The 14,986-nt window shown below is 43.1% G+C and overlaps 1 protein-coding gene across 7 annotated transcripts in view; it reads right to left on the bottom strand.

The window, feature by feature from the left end:
- BOLL (boule homolog, RNA binding protein) overlaps positions 1-14,771 on the bottom strand; it is a 36,442-nt gene extending 21,671 nt beyond the window's left edge. Inside the window, exons 1-3 of one of the 7 annotated variants that reach the window (XM_081181391.1) lie at positions 14,562-14,771; positions 2,148-2,291; positions 1,430-1,521 (exon numbers count right to left, since the gene is read on the bottom strand). In XM_081181391.1, coding sequence (XP_081037517.1) covers positions 1,430-1,521; positions 2,148-2,276 — 221 coding nt within the window. In that variant the 5' untranslated portion in view covers positions 2,277-2,291; positions 14,562-14,771. Of the gene's footprint in view, positions 1-1,429; positions 1,522-2,147; positions 2,292-11,409; positions 11,565-11,913; positions 12,059-14,300; positions 14,460-14,561 lie in introns of those variants that run through there. The other 6 variants (XM_081181390.1, XM_081181392.1, XM_081181389.1 and 3 more) reach the window with 6 other exon arrangements.
- Between the last annotated feature and the right edge of the window lie 215 nt (positions 14,772-14,986).

Genomic DNA, 14,986 nt, shown 5'->3' with positions numbered 1-14,986 from the left:
TTTGGCTGTCTTCCCCAAAACAAATTAGAGTTCTCATGGCCTTTACCAGGATGGTGGCTTTTTACCACGGTTTAAACTTAGTTTAAACTATTCTACTTAAAACTAGTCATTAAAGTTTCCTATTTTAATCTGTTCTATCAATGCGCAACACCTTATTATGGGTTAATTTCAGCATTTGTTACATATTCAGGTTTGTGAATGAATGGATTAAACCAAGATGACACACATAAAAAGATAACTGACAGAAATGTTTATATGTATAGTTAACATAATGAACCAGAAGTCTGTCTACACGCTTGCCTGCATGTATACTTTATTTCCACTAGATTGTTGTCACATTCATTGTGAACTGGGAAGACTTGACTGACAGCAGTAGCAGCATATCCCATGGCAGGTCGGGCTGAATGGAAGTGGAGGGAGGAGCAGCTTTCCTTCAGCACTCTGTGTGAGATGGAAATGCAGTGCATGTGGTATTCTGGTCTGTCAGATATCAGCTCAGAGCAATGAGGAGGACCAGGACTTCAGGACAGTAGCAAGAGCTGAAGGGGAACGTGGATGTGGTGTGGTGAAAATAAGAAGTCCTGCACCAACCTGTTGGATTTTCCACCCTGGGAGGTGGGGCCTGCTGGCCCATATTTGGCTAGCTCACCTTTAGGGTGGGGAAGCAAACTCCCACCCACCTTCAGTTACCTGCAAGCCTCAATTGGTGCCACTCCCAACCAAGATCTGACGGCAGAAATACCGTACTTTAGAATGCCTGAGGCCTTTTACCCATCACCATACCTGTGCAGTCCAATTGGGGGTGGGGAGTGTGGGCTTTTGAAAAAGAGGGAGGCTAGAGCAGAGAATTCAAGCAGAGCATGCAGGGCAGTGGGAAGAGTCTCCCTTAGAACTTCCACAAGGGGGGAAAGCCTGTGGTTGTGAGATAGTCAACCTAAAGTACCCTAGTCTGTGAAAACATGAAATGCCACCTTGCCTTTTGTTCCTATGGTTTGGAAAATCATAGTGAAAACTGATATATACTAATTACCTCTAAATAGGAAACTTTTTGTAACTCTTTGTAAACTTTTAACTTTTTGTAAAAGAGCTGGTACTTTCCTTCCAGGACCTGAATGTACCATGAATGACTATGACTGCATAGTTCTGCCTTCTGGAGTGAACAGGAGGAGCAACTCAGACGAGGATATCCTCCTCCACTGTAGAGAAAAAATGTTGATTTTTAACTATGAGTACAATCCTATACAAGTCATCTACCCAAAAGCAAGCCCTACTAAGTTTAATGAGACTTAATTGAAGTTAATTGTGTATGGGGTTGTAGTTTTAAGGTGCTCATGTCTTGTTAATTATGTAATAAGGATTTTTTTCCCTGCATGTATTGCATGAACTAGTATTATTTCTACTTGATGAACAAATGCTTTATTGTACTAACCCCTTTGATACTCCAGCTCTGTCATTTACTATTTTTACTTCTTTGACGCAGCCATACTGGGAAAAAAACTTCCTTAGGTCATTCTCATTAGTCTAGTAAAAGAAAAAGAAAATGATTACATCATCAAATCATTACTATAAATGTACTTAAAATCATCATTTAACTTTGATTTACTTTATGGGACATTTTATTTTTTAAATCACATTAATATTGATCACACCATTCTGTATCAACAATTCCACTAACTGAATCGTATCTGTTGTCTTTTTAAATTCAATTTTCAAAAATCATAATTTGAATGCTATTTTTTAGTCTATTGGCCTTAAAGGCAACCTTTCAAGTAGAGGTTAAGTAGAAGTTCCTGCCCCCTTAGAACCAATGTTGGAAGAGGATTTGGGCTAGATACTTTCTAGGCTCTACCAGGTCCAAAATTACAACTCTTTCTCCTTTTCTTCTCTATTAAGTAACAGTTTACTAGAGATGAGAAGGACAAGCAAAGGGAACAAATCCAGTATTTTCTCATTGGTTGGTGTTTGTATCTTGAAATTCGTGTGCGGTAGCACTATATCTGTCCAATAAATACATAAAATTAGAGCCTAATTTCTACATTTATACACTTAAAACTATACAACCAATGATATAAGCAACCTATTAAGACAGAAGCGGGGGGAAAAAAAGATTGTATTGCTAAGGAACCAAGATCAGGAAAAAGAAATACCTTAAAATCGATTCCTCCAACAAAGATGCGATTAGGAATGACTGTTCCAAATCTTGGGGCACTTGTGGGGTTATTTAAAGGCACTGGCGACACAGTGTTAGGAGACGGAGACAGAGAATCAGTTTGCATCTGATTTGTAGTTTGCTGTTTAAGAGAATATAGTCTTGTTAAGATATATTTTCAACACAAAAAAATTGAAATGCTAAAAAGACAAATCACAGCTATTATTTAATTTTTGACGTACTAAGCTACCTTCGGTAGTATCTTCATTCAGGATGCCACATATACTAAATCTAAGATTACCAGCTGAATTCTACATACATATAGCTAGTTAGTTCACTGAATATTTGCTTCAAAGTATATTCCATTGATTTTAATAGAATTTGCTTTCATATAAATGGTTTCAACCTGGTACACACTACCTTTTCTTCACCTGTTGCACCTAGTTATGTTTAGAAATCATAATTCATTCTGAAAGCAATAAGAGAATGGTAGATAATATTTAATGTTCTTATGATTTTTAATTATATGTTTTCTTATTTTTAATTATCAAGAAATAAGAACAAGCTGAAACCTTTCCACACACACCCAATTCACTTGTAGACTGGAATGTTTAAGTATTTTACTAATGTGTTGATATCCCACCCTATATGCACATGCAAAGTAATACGGTTTATTAAAAAATTCAAAAGGTTCATACAATCAAATCAAATAAAAAATGAAAAGGACCAAGTTTTTGCTTATCATAATCATGCTATATCCAATAGCAAACTTGGTCTCAGGCCTCTCACTGGAATAGTGAAACCAGGGTACTCACAGCTTATGTGAGGAACAGAACAATTTGTTTGTAAATTAAAAGGGTGAGGAGAAGAGGGAAAAAACCCTTAAATGACCCAACAAGGACCATGCTCACTGACCTCCATGAGATAGACTATTTAGGGTGTCAGTTGAAGAAAAACTAAGGGGGAGGAAAACAAGATGGGAAAATTGAGATATACATACTCCTTAACTGTTTATGGTATGGGGGGCGGGTCGTGTCACATGATGCATGCCAACTCTACAAATTTTTAAAGGTTCTAACCCCTTTGAAGCTAAGAGCCATGGAGAATTATGAACCAAGAGAAAGCACTTCCTGCATCCCTAATTACTCTCTCCTTGCCCCAAGGACCCTTGACTCCCAACAGCTTAAGGTGGAGAACTGAACTTAGTACTGTATCAGAAAAATAAGAAACGGAGATGAATTTCAGCTTGGCAGATTGATCCTTTCATAGTTATGAAAAGGAAACAACTTACCTCTTTCTCTATGCCATTTACAGTGCAGTCCTGTGCATATTTATTTGGGAAAACCCACTGTTACTCTCAAAGATTTACTCCCAGATAAGTGTGACTACAGGACTACAGTCTTACAACTTGCATGATGAGATGGGACATGTATGAAAGAGGCTGGGAATATACATGTGTGCAAAAGAGACATCACACCTGATTAACAGTGCAATCCTGTATATGTCAACTCAGTCCGGGACTTAGAGCTAAACGTGTGGGACTTACGAGCTAAACGTGTGTAGGTTTGCAAACTATGCAATCTTTTAAAAGAGCTTCTTCTAAAATTTAAATTAGCAGAACAAGCAAGTAGACATTCCCATTCTTTATGTGTGGCTTGCTGAACAATTTAAAATTGGCAACTTGGAGCAGCAGAATCCCATTTTTCTACCCTCTGAAAACTTTTTGATGGGAGAAGTTTCTTCTTCAAAGGAAGATAATTTTTGGTTACAGATCCATGACCCAGTTCAAATGAAATGCTGCTGACTGCAAAATCATGGTGATTGAAATTTACTTTCTGAGAATTTGGACACTAGAAGGTAATAACTGAAGCACTATATTGGACTTCAGGAGTGAAAAAATGTGAATTCAAGGTGCCTGGGAGGGTGAGAAATACCATCTAGCAGAATGAGAAAAAGCTAGTTATTAATACAGCTAGAATTTGCTCTGAAGTGCATACTTTAAATAATTGTCATATACATAATTGGTAGACAGAGAATTGGAAGACTCTCTTTTTTATTTTTTCTTCATATCTTGCTTTTCTATGACTTTTCGGGACGTGGGTGGCGCTGTGGGTTAAATCACAGAGCCTAGGACTTGCCGATCAGAAGGTCAGCGGTTCGAATCCCTGCGACGGGGTGAGCTCCTGTTGCTTGGTCCCTGCTCCTGCCAACAACTAGCAGTTGGAAAGCACGTCAAAGTGCAAGTAGAAAAACAGGTACCGCTTCGGCGGGAAGGTAAACGGCGTTTCCGTGTGCTGCTCTGGTTCGCCAGAAGCGGCTTAGTCATGCTGGCCACATGACTCGGAAGCTGTACGCCGGCTCCCTCGGCCAATAAAGCGAGATGAGCGCCGCAACCCCAGAGTCTGTCACGACTGGACCTAATGGTCAGGGGTCCCTTTACCTTTACTTTATGGCTTTTAACTCTAGCTCTCTGTTAACCCTATTTACATGTATGTTTGGTTCTTTGAATATTTATATTTGAGATAAATGAAGATACACGTAGGAAGGTGATGGACAGAAGATGAAGGGACCTGGATGTGAGGTAAGCCAGAGAGGCTCTCTCAGGGTTTGAGGCTGAGGGAACAGGGAAAAGCTTTCTCTTTCTCTCTTTTTCTTGGTTTGTTACTTCTTTCTTTAGACTGATTCAGTTTTTACTGTATCCTATGTTGAAAAATATCAAAAATTAACTAAAAAAACCACACCTTCTTCCCTAGTAACATTATTTCTGTACTAGCTGAACCATAAGGAAAAGGTACACCATTATTAGTTTATAAGCTAGAAACTAAAACCAGTAGTAACTATGGTTATGCCGGGCTAGACCATATGGAACTACTGCTAACACTAACGAGGAAAAGACAGAAATTTGCATAGGAAAAAACCCACAATTATATTGTACAAAACATTATCTAGTTCATTTTTTAAAAATTAGTCTTCACAGCAGAAATTATATTCTTCAAAATATTTCTGCAAAATATTCCCACAACATGAAATTATCAGAGAATGGGAATGGTGTATAAAATCCAAACAAAATTCTGTTGTAAAAATCATGGCCGTAAAGCTTTGTAAGAACTGTTTTCGAATAGAGTGTAGCTTGCAAGAAAATGTTGTAAAATTCAGTGCTCCTGTTCAGGATTTCAAACACCCTGCCATACCCTCCTATAGGGGACTCATTCCGCCCTTCCCAACAGCCAGTCAGCATTACATTACCACTGAGCATGCTCAGTTCTCATTGGCAATTCTGGGTGATTCCCAACCAGGGGGGCACTGGTGTTCCAGAAAGATTTTCTAAATGGTGCCATTTCAACTTCATAAATATATATTCCTGCAGTATATACTGTTTGTGCATTTGCATACATATATACAACCCGTGCCGTCAACAAGGATCATGATAACGGATACCCATCAAAAATAAATGAAGAGCTGGAAGAAAAAATTCACTATTCCTATTTTAACCATTTCTAAACCCAAACCTCTGCTTAATAATTTAAAAACATCATTGTTTAAAATAATAATAATTTTCTCTCCTTTTGCTCCACATTGAAGGCACAGAATGACAATGAACAACATGAGATAAAGTTCTACTGCTGTTACCCATCAAACAATAATAAAAAATACATTATCACAGTGTCCCTAATATTCAGCCAATAAATTCCAAACTTCAGCTTCTTTTCCAGAAAAAAATTGTCATAATTGTTCATAGTGTAGTATCTAGGAATGCACAGGAAGCGTTAGCATAGCACAGTCTGCTATGAGCAACAGAACCACGACAAGGTCCTTCCTGAGTCTGTTGAAAAAAACAAACCAATTTGGAAAAGAAAAATACACTGATATGTCAATTGAGGGGTTAAAAGTTATTAAAAGGAAATAGTTAATAGATATTAATAAATTATAATTGAAGAACACAACTCTTTAGCCTATATTTCCTCACCATGATTTATAAACAATTTTTCATAAAGAAGCATTTAAAAATCTAAAGGTAAAAGGTAAAGGACCCCTGGACGATTAAGTCCAGTTGAATTCGATTATGGGGTGGGGCGCTCCTCTCCACTTTCAGGCCAAGGAAGCCAGTGTTTGTCTACAGACAGGGTCATGTGGCACACATGACTAAACAGCTTCTGGCACACGGAACACTGTGATGAGTGCCAGAGCACACGGAAAAGCTGTTTATCTTCCCGCCAAAGCACTACCTATTTATCTACTCATGCTGGTATGCTTTTGAACCGCTAGATTGGCAGGAGCTGGGACAAAGCAACTGGAGCTAACCCCATCACAGGGATTTGAACTGCTGACCTTACAAATGGCAAGCTCAAGAGGCTCAGTGGTTTAGACCACAGCGCCACCTGCGACCCTCTTAAAACCTACTGCAGCTTGTGAAAAACCGAGACTCTTTTTTGAGATATTGGCTGGGAACTTTTCCATGGAACAATTCTGACATTTTTAAAGTGTATTTTCTGGTTTAAAAATGGAGTTTTAAATAGCTAATCAGTTAAGCACACAGACCATATCAAACTAATCAGAACCAAAAGAACCTCAGAGTAGCTTTCATCTATTTTATCCAGTAAAATTATAAAGTTAGTGCTCTTTTCCCCACAATAACTTAAGAGCACAAAGCAAGGTTATGTAAAAGGAAGTACAGTGGACCATCGGGTTATGTTACTTTCAGGTAACATAACTTTCGGGTGGCGAATGCGGCAAACCCAGAAGTGTATACTTCTGGGTTTCGCCACACGCGGATGCGCAGAAGTGCCCTATCGCGCCGTGCACGTATGCAAAAGCAGCGCCTCTAGATGCAGACTTTGGGGGGTATGTACGGACCCCAGGAACCAATTAAGTTCGTATCTGGAGGGTCCACTGTACAGGCGGAGACCATTTCGCTTGGGGGTTCCATTCCCACTCCCCATACCCTTCATAAGCATGCCCAGCCCCAATTCGGCCCTCTCCCAAGGCAAAAAGGACCCGCATGTCAGCGCCTAAAATAGTTGCTGCCTACACAACCAGAGATCTCATAATAGACAAAATCATGTCCTTTTTTTTCTAATGTTATTAACAATGAAATCTTTTACTACGTATGTTACGTGCATATAGGCCATTAAGAGAAAAACATTAATACTGTATTTTCAGTTTCAGCACTGAAGCTCTGCCCACAGCATAATTTCTTACTGCAACACAAAACATTACTGCACTCCCATTATGGTAATTCAAGACTGCAATGTGCTCCTGCATATTACTTATCTGTATTTTGGCTGTGATGATAAACACTTAAAAATGCAATGGGAATACACAAATTCATAGCACATCTTTACTGTCTGCATAACAGCAATCATTAGATGACAGGGTGAGAGGAAGAAGCCTAAGGCAATGAGCATTTAATTCAGAACACAAGAATGAAGTGCTATTATGAAGTACTAATTTAATTCAAAAATACAAAATAATACAAGGTAATGTAGATAAGGCAGAATTTCAAGTAAGGCAATGCAGCGCATTATTTTAAGCCAGTAATTTCTTGAAGATTTAAGTAAGAAAAATATAATACAATAAAATCGACTGTCCTTTCTATCAGGCTGGGGTTTCTGTTTACCTACCTAGTACTACAATCCTAAACTTATGTCCTAGTGAGAAAACTCCACAGTGGGACCTACTGCTGAATAAATGGATTTAATGAATATGTGGATTTCAAAGGTTCTAAAACCTTCTTCCTTTCTTCTAGCCATAACACTGAACATACATATTGAGGCCTCAACTGCAACTGCTTGAACCCTGGTGACTTCTCAAAACATGCATGGGAAACCCTTCTGAAGGTGATGCTACAGGAGGCAATTTGGAGAAGTGAAACAGAGGTTAGGAAGGAAGAGGTTAAGTTCCACTCCAAAACAGCTTCTCCTTTTCTAAAGGTGTTTGTGAGTAGCATATTGTTTGGGCCTGAATCTGTTCCTGGCATTACATTTACAGTGGATCCTCGGGTCGCGAACATGATACATGCGGGAGGCACGTTCGCAACCCACAGTGCCGTGTCTGTGCACATGCGGGTTGCAATTTGGCGCTTCTGCGCATGTGCAAAGCATGATTTAGCGCTTTTGTGCATGCGCCGAAACCCGGAAGTAACCCGTTCCGGTACTTCCAGGTTCGGCACGGTGCACAACCCGAAATCGCGTAACCTGAAGCGTCTGTAACCTGAGGTACCGCTGTACAGTACTTACAAATTTAGTTTTAGCAATAGCAAGTTTTACCCATGAGAAAACCCATGATGGATTTCCACATCTGTTGAACATACTGAACTCTACCTCTCTTTTAAATCAGAACCAGTGAAGGTCCTGTGTAAGTGTCTGGAAGCGGTTGGAGGATGGATGGCGGCTAACAGATTGAGGTTGAATCCTTACAAGACAGAAGTACTGTTTTTGGGGGACAGGAGGCGAGCAGGTGTGGAGGATTCCCTGGTCCTGAATGGGGTAACTGTGCCCCTGAAGGACCAGGTGCGCAGCCTGGGAGTCATTTTGGACTCACAGCTGTCCATGGAGGCACAGGTCAAATCTGTATACAGGGCAGCTGTTTACCAGCTCCATCTGGTACGTAGGCTGAGACCCTATCTGCCTGCAGACTGTCTCGCCAGAGTGGTACATGCTCTGGTTATCTCCCGCTTGGACTACTGCAATGCGCTCTACGTGGGGCTACCTTTGAAGGTGACCCGGAAACAACAACTAATCCAGAATGCGGCAGCTAGACTGGTGACTGGGAGCGGCCGCCGAGACCATATAACACCGGTCTTGAAAGACCTACATTGGCTCCCAGTACGTTTCCGAGCACAATTCAAAGTGTTGGTGCTGACCTTTAAAACCCTAAACGGCCTCGGTCCTGTATATCTGAAGGAGCGTCTCCTCCCCCATCGTTCTGCCCGGACACTGAGGTCCAGCTCCGAGGGCCTTCTGGTGGTTCCCTCACTGCGAGAGGCCAAGTTACAGGGAACCAGGCAGAGGGTCTTCTCGGTAGTGGCGCCCGCCCTGTGGAACGCCCTCCCATCAGATGTCAAAGCGATAAACATCTACCTGACATTCAGAAGACATCTGAAGGCAGCCCTGTTCAGGGAAGTTTTTAATATGTGACATTTTAGTGTATCTTTCATCTTTGTTGGAAGCCGCCCAGAGTGGCTGGGGAAACCCAGCCAGATGGGCGGGGTACAAATAATAAATTATTATTATTATTACTTTGCATGTTTTTGTACATATGCTAAGTCTCCACACATATAAAGAAAAAGGGATGCACAATTTTGCTTGACATATTGCATGTGACAAGCCCTTGCCTATTCCCAAGCCTCAAATTGAAGAAAAGGGTGGCAGATTGTCCCATCAGATATGAAATACCTATGAGGCATTCCAAGCATTCTCAAAGAGCAATGCAGCAAGTTGCTGTCCTCTACTTGCGATTGGAGCAGAGTGGTAGTGGCGAAGGAACTGTCCTGATATTTCATTCAATCCTGCAAATAACAGAGACAACACCCCTCACCCTTCAATCTAACCAAAATATCAAGTTCTTAGAAATGGAGACATTCTTCATAAAACAAATAATGATTTTGAGGCATTTTCTTCATGGCATGTGTTACCAAAAATGATTCTTTTGGATATGTAGAGGTACCAAGAAAACAAGGGTTTTCAGTATGTTCAATATACATGGAACTCCATCCTTGCTGGGTTAAGTACTGCATTTTTCCATCTGAACCTGCCAAGCTATTAGGATCCTCATCAGAAACCTTTCTGTGTATATGGGATTGACCCAGGATAGTACCTTTTCTACTGTAGCACCCCACCTCATGTACTGTCTCCCCAGGGAAGATTACTGGTGCCGTTTCGGTTATATTTGCAGCTCCAGATGAAGCCATTCTTAAAAAATCACCCAGGATGTTTTGTTTACTACTTTTGTATTTTGTCATATTGTATACTTGTTAAAATCTGTGTTTGTATTCCCCACTCCAACACTTTGGGGGGGTGTTATTGGGTTATTGTTTTTATTTTGTTTTATATATTGTGATCTTTTCTGTGAACCGCCCTGAGACTTCCGGGTATAGGGCGGTATATAAATTCAATCAATCAATTTGTAAAAAGGACTGGGAGATTCCATGTACATAACTGATTGAAAACTAACTAACAAACCAAACGTAGGCCAAAAGATGTCACGAGTTGGAAGTACCGAGAGGAACTCCACCTTTTCATCCAGCATTAGCAAATAAATCTGCAATCAGACTTCTCATTTTTATATTCAAATTGCCAAATGCAGATCCGAAACTCTACACCACGTGTGAAACACACCCACCAAATAAAAAAGAGGCATCTCTAATAAACTCCCTAGTGCCGCAGTTAAGTTACCAACTTGACACTGCCAAGTTCATCGCGGGACTATTTACTAGAAAGCGGATGCTCTCCCTTAATTTAATAATTATCTCTCTTTCTCTCTCTTGTTCTAGATTCCGTAGTATTTCCCAAACTTGGGTCTCCAGCTGCTTTTAAACTACAAAATTCACATTATCCCTGACCATGGGTGGAGCCAATGGGGGGGGGCAGCTGCTCCCCAAATCAAGTAAATCAATAACAAATACTTAACTGAGGTTCTGCCCCCCCTTGCGCCTGACCACTGGTATTGCTAGCTAGGGATGATGGGAGTTGTAGTCCAAAGGGACCCCTGACCATTAAGTCCAGTTGTGACCGACTCTGGGGTTGCGGTGCTCATCTCGCTTTACTGACCGAGGTAGCCGGCGTACAGCTTCCGGGTCATGCGGTCAGCATGACGAAGACGAACCCGCTTCTGAGCGAACCAGAGCAGCGCACCGAAACACCGTTTACCTTCCCGCTGGAGCAGTGCCTATTTATCTACTTGCACTTTGATGTGCTTTCAAACTGCTAGGTTGGCAGGAGCAGGGACCGAGCAACGGGAGCTCACCCCGTCACGGGGATTCGAACCGCCGACCTTCTGATCAGCAAGCCCTAGGGCTCTGTGGTTTAACCCACAGTGCCACCCGCATCTAGCTAGCAAGACCGGGCCTGACCACTGGTCTTGCTAGCTAAGGATGATGGGAGTTGTAGTCCAAAAACAGCGGTTTGGAAACACTGTTTTAGAAGCTAAAAAGGGGGCGGGGGGCGGAGAGAGGGGGGGCAAAGCGGGAAAGGTCGACACAACAACAAATGAGTGCCAGAAGGGCGTCGGAAAGTGGCGGGCGGAGAGAAGGAAGCACTTACAGAAGGAATGAGGGGGAATTAGGAGCGCCTCGCGCTGACTTTTCCTCGGCATCTATCTATTGGCGGGACAGAACCTCGCTCCCCCCCCCCCAGCTCCAACCGCCCTTCTCCCGCCGTTAGGGCGCACGCGCAAGAGGAGCGCTCGCTCTGGGGCAGAAAAGGATAAAAGCGGGAAGGGGCTCGTGCTGACGGAGGGAGGGCGTGGCCAACGCCTGTGTCGTGACCAAAAGCGAGACGGGGAGGGAGCGGGAGCGTTATGGGCCTCGCTCGCCGGTTTTGGCGGGAAATCGCCGTCGAGGCTTCTGAGGAGATTTCGCGCCCTCTTACCCGCCTCACGCTCACCCACCCACACAAAATAACGCCACCGCCTAATAAAACGCCCTTTTTTGCAGCCCGGCCGCAACCGCCGGCCTCTCCGTGTTTAGATAACCTGCCCCAACGGTTTCCTCAGGAAACCAACGGTTTCCTCCCCATAGGCGGCCTGCCCCCCCTCATAATACTAACCGAGGGGTCGGGCTCCATCTCTTTCCCTCGCGCGCGCCTATACACGGCGGTCTCCCGGCGGGCACGTTCCGCGCACGCAGCTCTTCTCCCTCAACGCAGCCCCAGGGCGAAGCGGGAGTTGGTGCAAAACGGGGGACGGGCGGGCGCGGCAAACTCGCGCTCCCCACACGTGGTGGGAGCCTCGGCTGGGCGGAGAGGTGGGGTAAAAGCGGGAGGGAAAGGGTTTGAGGTTGTGTTTAGGGGACTCGGCGGAGCCTGAAAGTTAGGCGGGCGGTAGATTTAGTTGGCCTCCTGGCCCCCCAAATTACACCTAAGTCCTACTTTCTGGAAGCCCAGAAACTCGGCTTTCATCCATGGCCAGTTGTGAGCCGTGTAATCTCTAGGCAGGAAGAGAGGAACGACTTTGAAGATTAGCATTTTGTCCTATTTAGCATTTCATCTCCAACCTCTCTCTCTCTCACACACACACTTATTTCCATTCAGGTTTCTGAGCAGACCTCGGAGGCAAATACAATCCAAATATGAAAGCACAAGTCTTGTTAGTTTCAGGTTATTCACAAGCACATCCACATGCCTGTATCAGAAGTGCTATCACTATTATCCTGGCTGGCTTCGGCCTAACGCACACAGCGGCATCAAGCATTTCCGTCAAGTATATGCGCATTGGAACAGCATTTTTAATGCTAATAATAATAATTGTGCCCCACCCATCTGACAGGATTGCCCCAGCCACTCTGGGCGGCTTCCAACATATATAAAAACATAACGTAAAACTTTACACGTTACAAAGCTTCCCTAAACTTGCTGCCATATTGTAACAACAACAACAACAACAACAACAACATATTTATACCCCGCCCATCTGGCTGAGTTTTTCCAGCCACTCTGGGTGGCTCCCAATCGAATATTAAAAACAATACAGCATTAAACATTAAAAGCCTCCCTAAATAGGACTGCCTTCAGATGTCTTCTAAAAGTAAGATAGTTTCTTTGACATCTGGTGGGAGGGCGTTCCACAGGGCGGGTGCCACTACCAAGAAGGCCCTCTGCCTGGTTCCCTGTAACCTCACTTCTCGCAATGAGGGAACTGCTAGAAGGCCCTTGGAGCTGAACCTCAGTGTCCAGGCTGAACGATGGGGGTGGAGACGCTCCTTCAGGTATACTGGGCCGAGGCCCTTTAGGGCTTTAAAGGTCAGCACCAACACTTTGAATTGTGCTCGGAAACGTACTGGGAGCCAATGCAGATCTCTCAGGACTGGTGTTATAAGGTCCCAGCAGCCACTCCCAGTCACCAGTCTAGCTGCCGCATTCTGGATTAATATCGTATACATCTCTACATATCTCTCCCGTAAGACTATTTTGTGTTAGTTGCCACTCGGCAGCCAATATTTTCTCCCAAAAATGGCCTCCACACAAATGCTACGATAATTTATATACAGGATTTTCAGCTCCTGACTTCAGATATCCTGGCACCTTAAGGACAAGTGTCTCTAAGCATGTCCAGTATGCTCTCACCCTTAATGCTTTCAGCCATAAATTAATCTGAGTAAAAAATTTAGGGTTATAGCTATGCGAGTTGGTAGTGGCAAAAAGGTCAAGGAAGGAAGTCTGGCTTTTTTTTTTAATAGCATGAGCTTTAGGTACTTCAAAACATTCTGAGGCAAGCCAGCCTTTACTCCTGGAAATACATGTGAGCACTAACAATGAAAACATAGACACAAATGGGTTTTTTCTAATTTTATATTCTTCCCTTCTATCAAATGGCTTGAAGAACAAATTATATACGGACTAGTAAAAGGCTGGCCTGTTGATAAACTGACATCTGTGGGTATTTTGTAGCTGAACCTATTTCCCACATTCTTTCGGCCTTGTATTGCTAGACAGCAATTATGTATGTTAATCGTTACACACCAGCATTATTTAATCGTTGGTCCAACTAACGCATCCTAACAAATCAGCTTACATGCAGTCACAAAGCTCTGACATTGGTCCTCCTCACCCATTACAGAATTCATTTGAATGTGTTCGCCCATTATGGACTAGCCTATAGGGAGAGATCTTAAGGTCTCAAGCATTTTTCAGTCTTTCAGGAGAATATTGAGGAAGAAGATAGCTCAACATCTCGGCTGCCAAAAGAGTATACAATTCCATATTTTCATATTGCATCGTGCAGTTTAAACAGTTCACATTAATTATTCCCCTTCATTTGTTGCCTGTCGGTCCTTCCTTTTGCCACTTTCTGTAACATCTCAGCCTGCACCCCAGGATTACATAAACTCTGTCCCCTCCTTGAAAGCCTACCCTGCCCCTTCAGTCCATTGCACCTCCTAGTCTCCCTCCTACCTCTGCCCCAAAAATCATCACCACCGGTTCCCTCATGCCCATACCGTTCCGTATTATTCTTGCATTGCTTATCTGTAGTTTTAGCCTCAGCCCCTAGTGCTGCTTAGAAGAGACCAGCGTTTATTTGCCATGCTTGGGAAAGAAGACTCTCTGCTCACCTCTGCCACCTCCCCTTGTCCTGTTGCTGCTGTCACTCACTCCGAGAAACTTGCTGTCCTGAAATACGCACGCTCAGCTCTCAAGAGTTACATAGATCCTCCTGCACACACAAACCACAAAGCGTGTGGAGTCAGGGGGTTACTCACCTCTGCGCAGTGAGAATTATTACACCTTGGCCTGACCAAGAGCAGTAGCAGGGGTAGTATCTTATTTCTAAGCCCGGAGCAGCAGGAGGTGGCAGCATCTAGCCGCTGGCTGCAGATCCCTTCCTGCGTGCTGTTTGCTTTCTGACACTTGCATTCCTCCCCCCCCCCTTTCGGGGTATCATTTTGCCAACAATCACACACACGCACACCTGATTCCAGGCTGGTTGACAGCCAGGCTTCAACAGGAATGGTAGTAGAGAGGAGTGATGCAAGAGTTTTCATGATAAACTGGATCATGAACATGTAACACAATATGTAAAATGCCACTGTGTTGTTGTGGCTGACATTTCTCTCACTGTGCCTTATAAAAAAAAAGGTAAAGGACCCCTGGGCGGTTAAGTCCAGTCAAAGGTGACTATGGGGTT

Source organism: Podarcis bocagei (genome assembly GCF_964188305.1).
Source record: "Podarcis bocagei genome assembly, chromosome: 1".
Classification (NCBI taxonomy): Eukaryota; Metazoa; Chordata; class Lepidosauria; order Squamata; family Lacertidae; genus Podarcis; species Podarcis bocagei.
The sequence above is the reverse complement of the archived record's forward strand: the minus strand, read 5'-3'. Positions and strand labels throughout refer to the sequence as shown.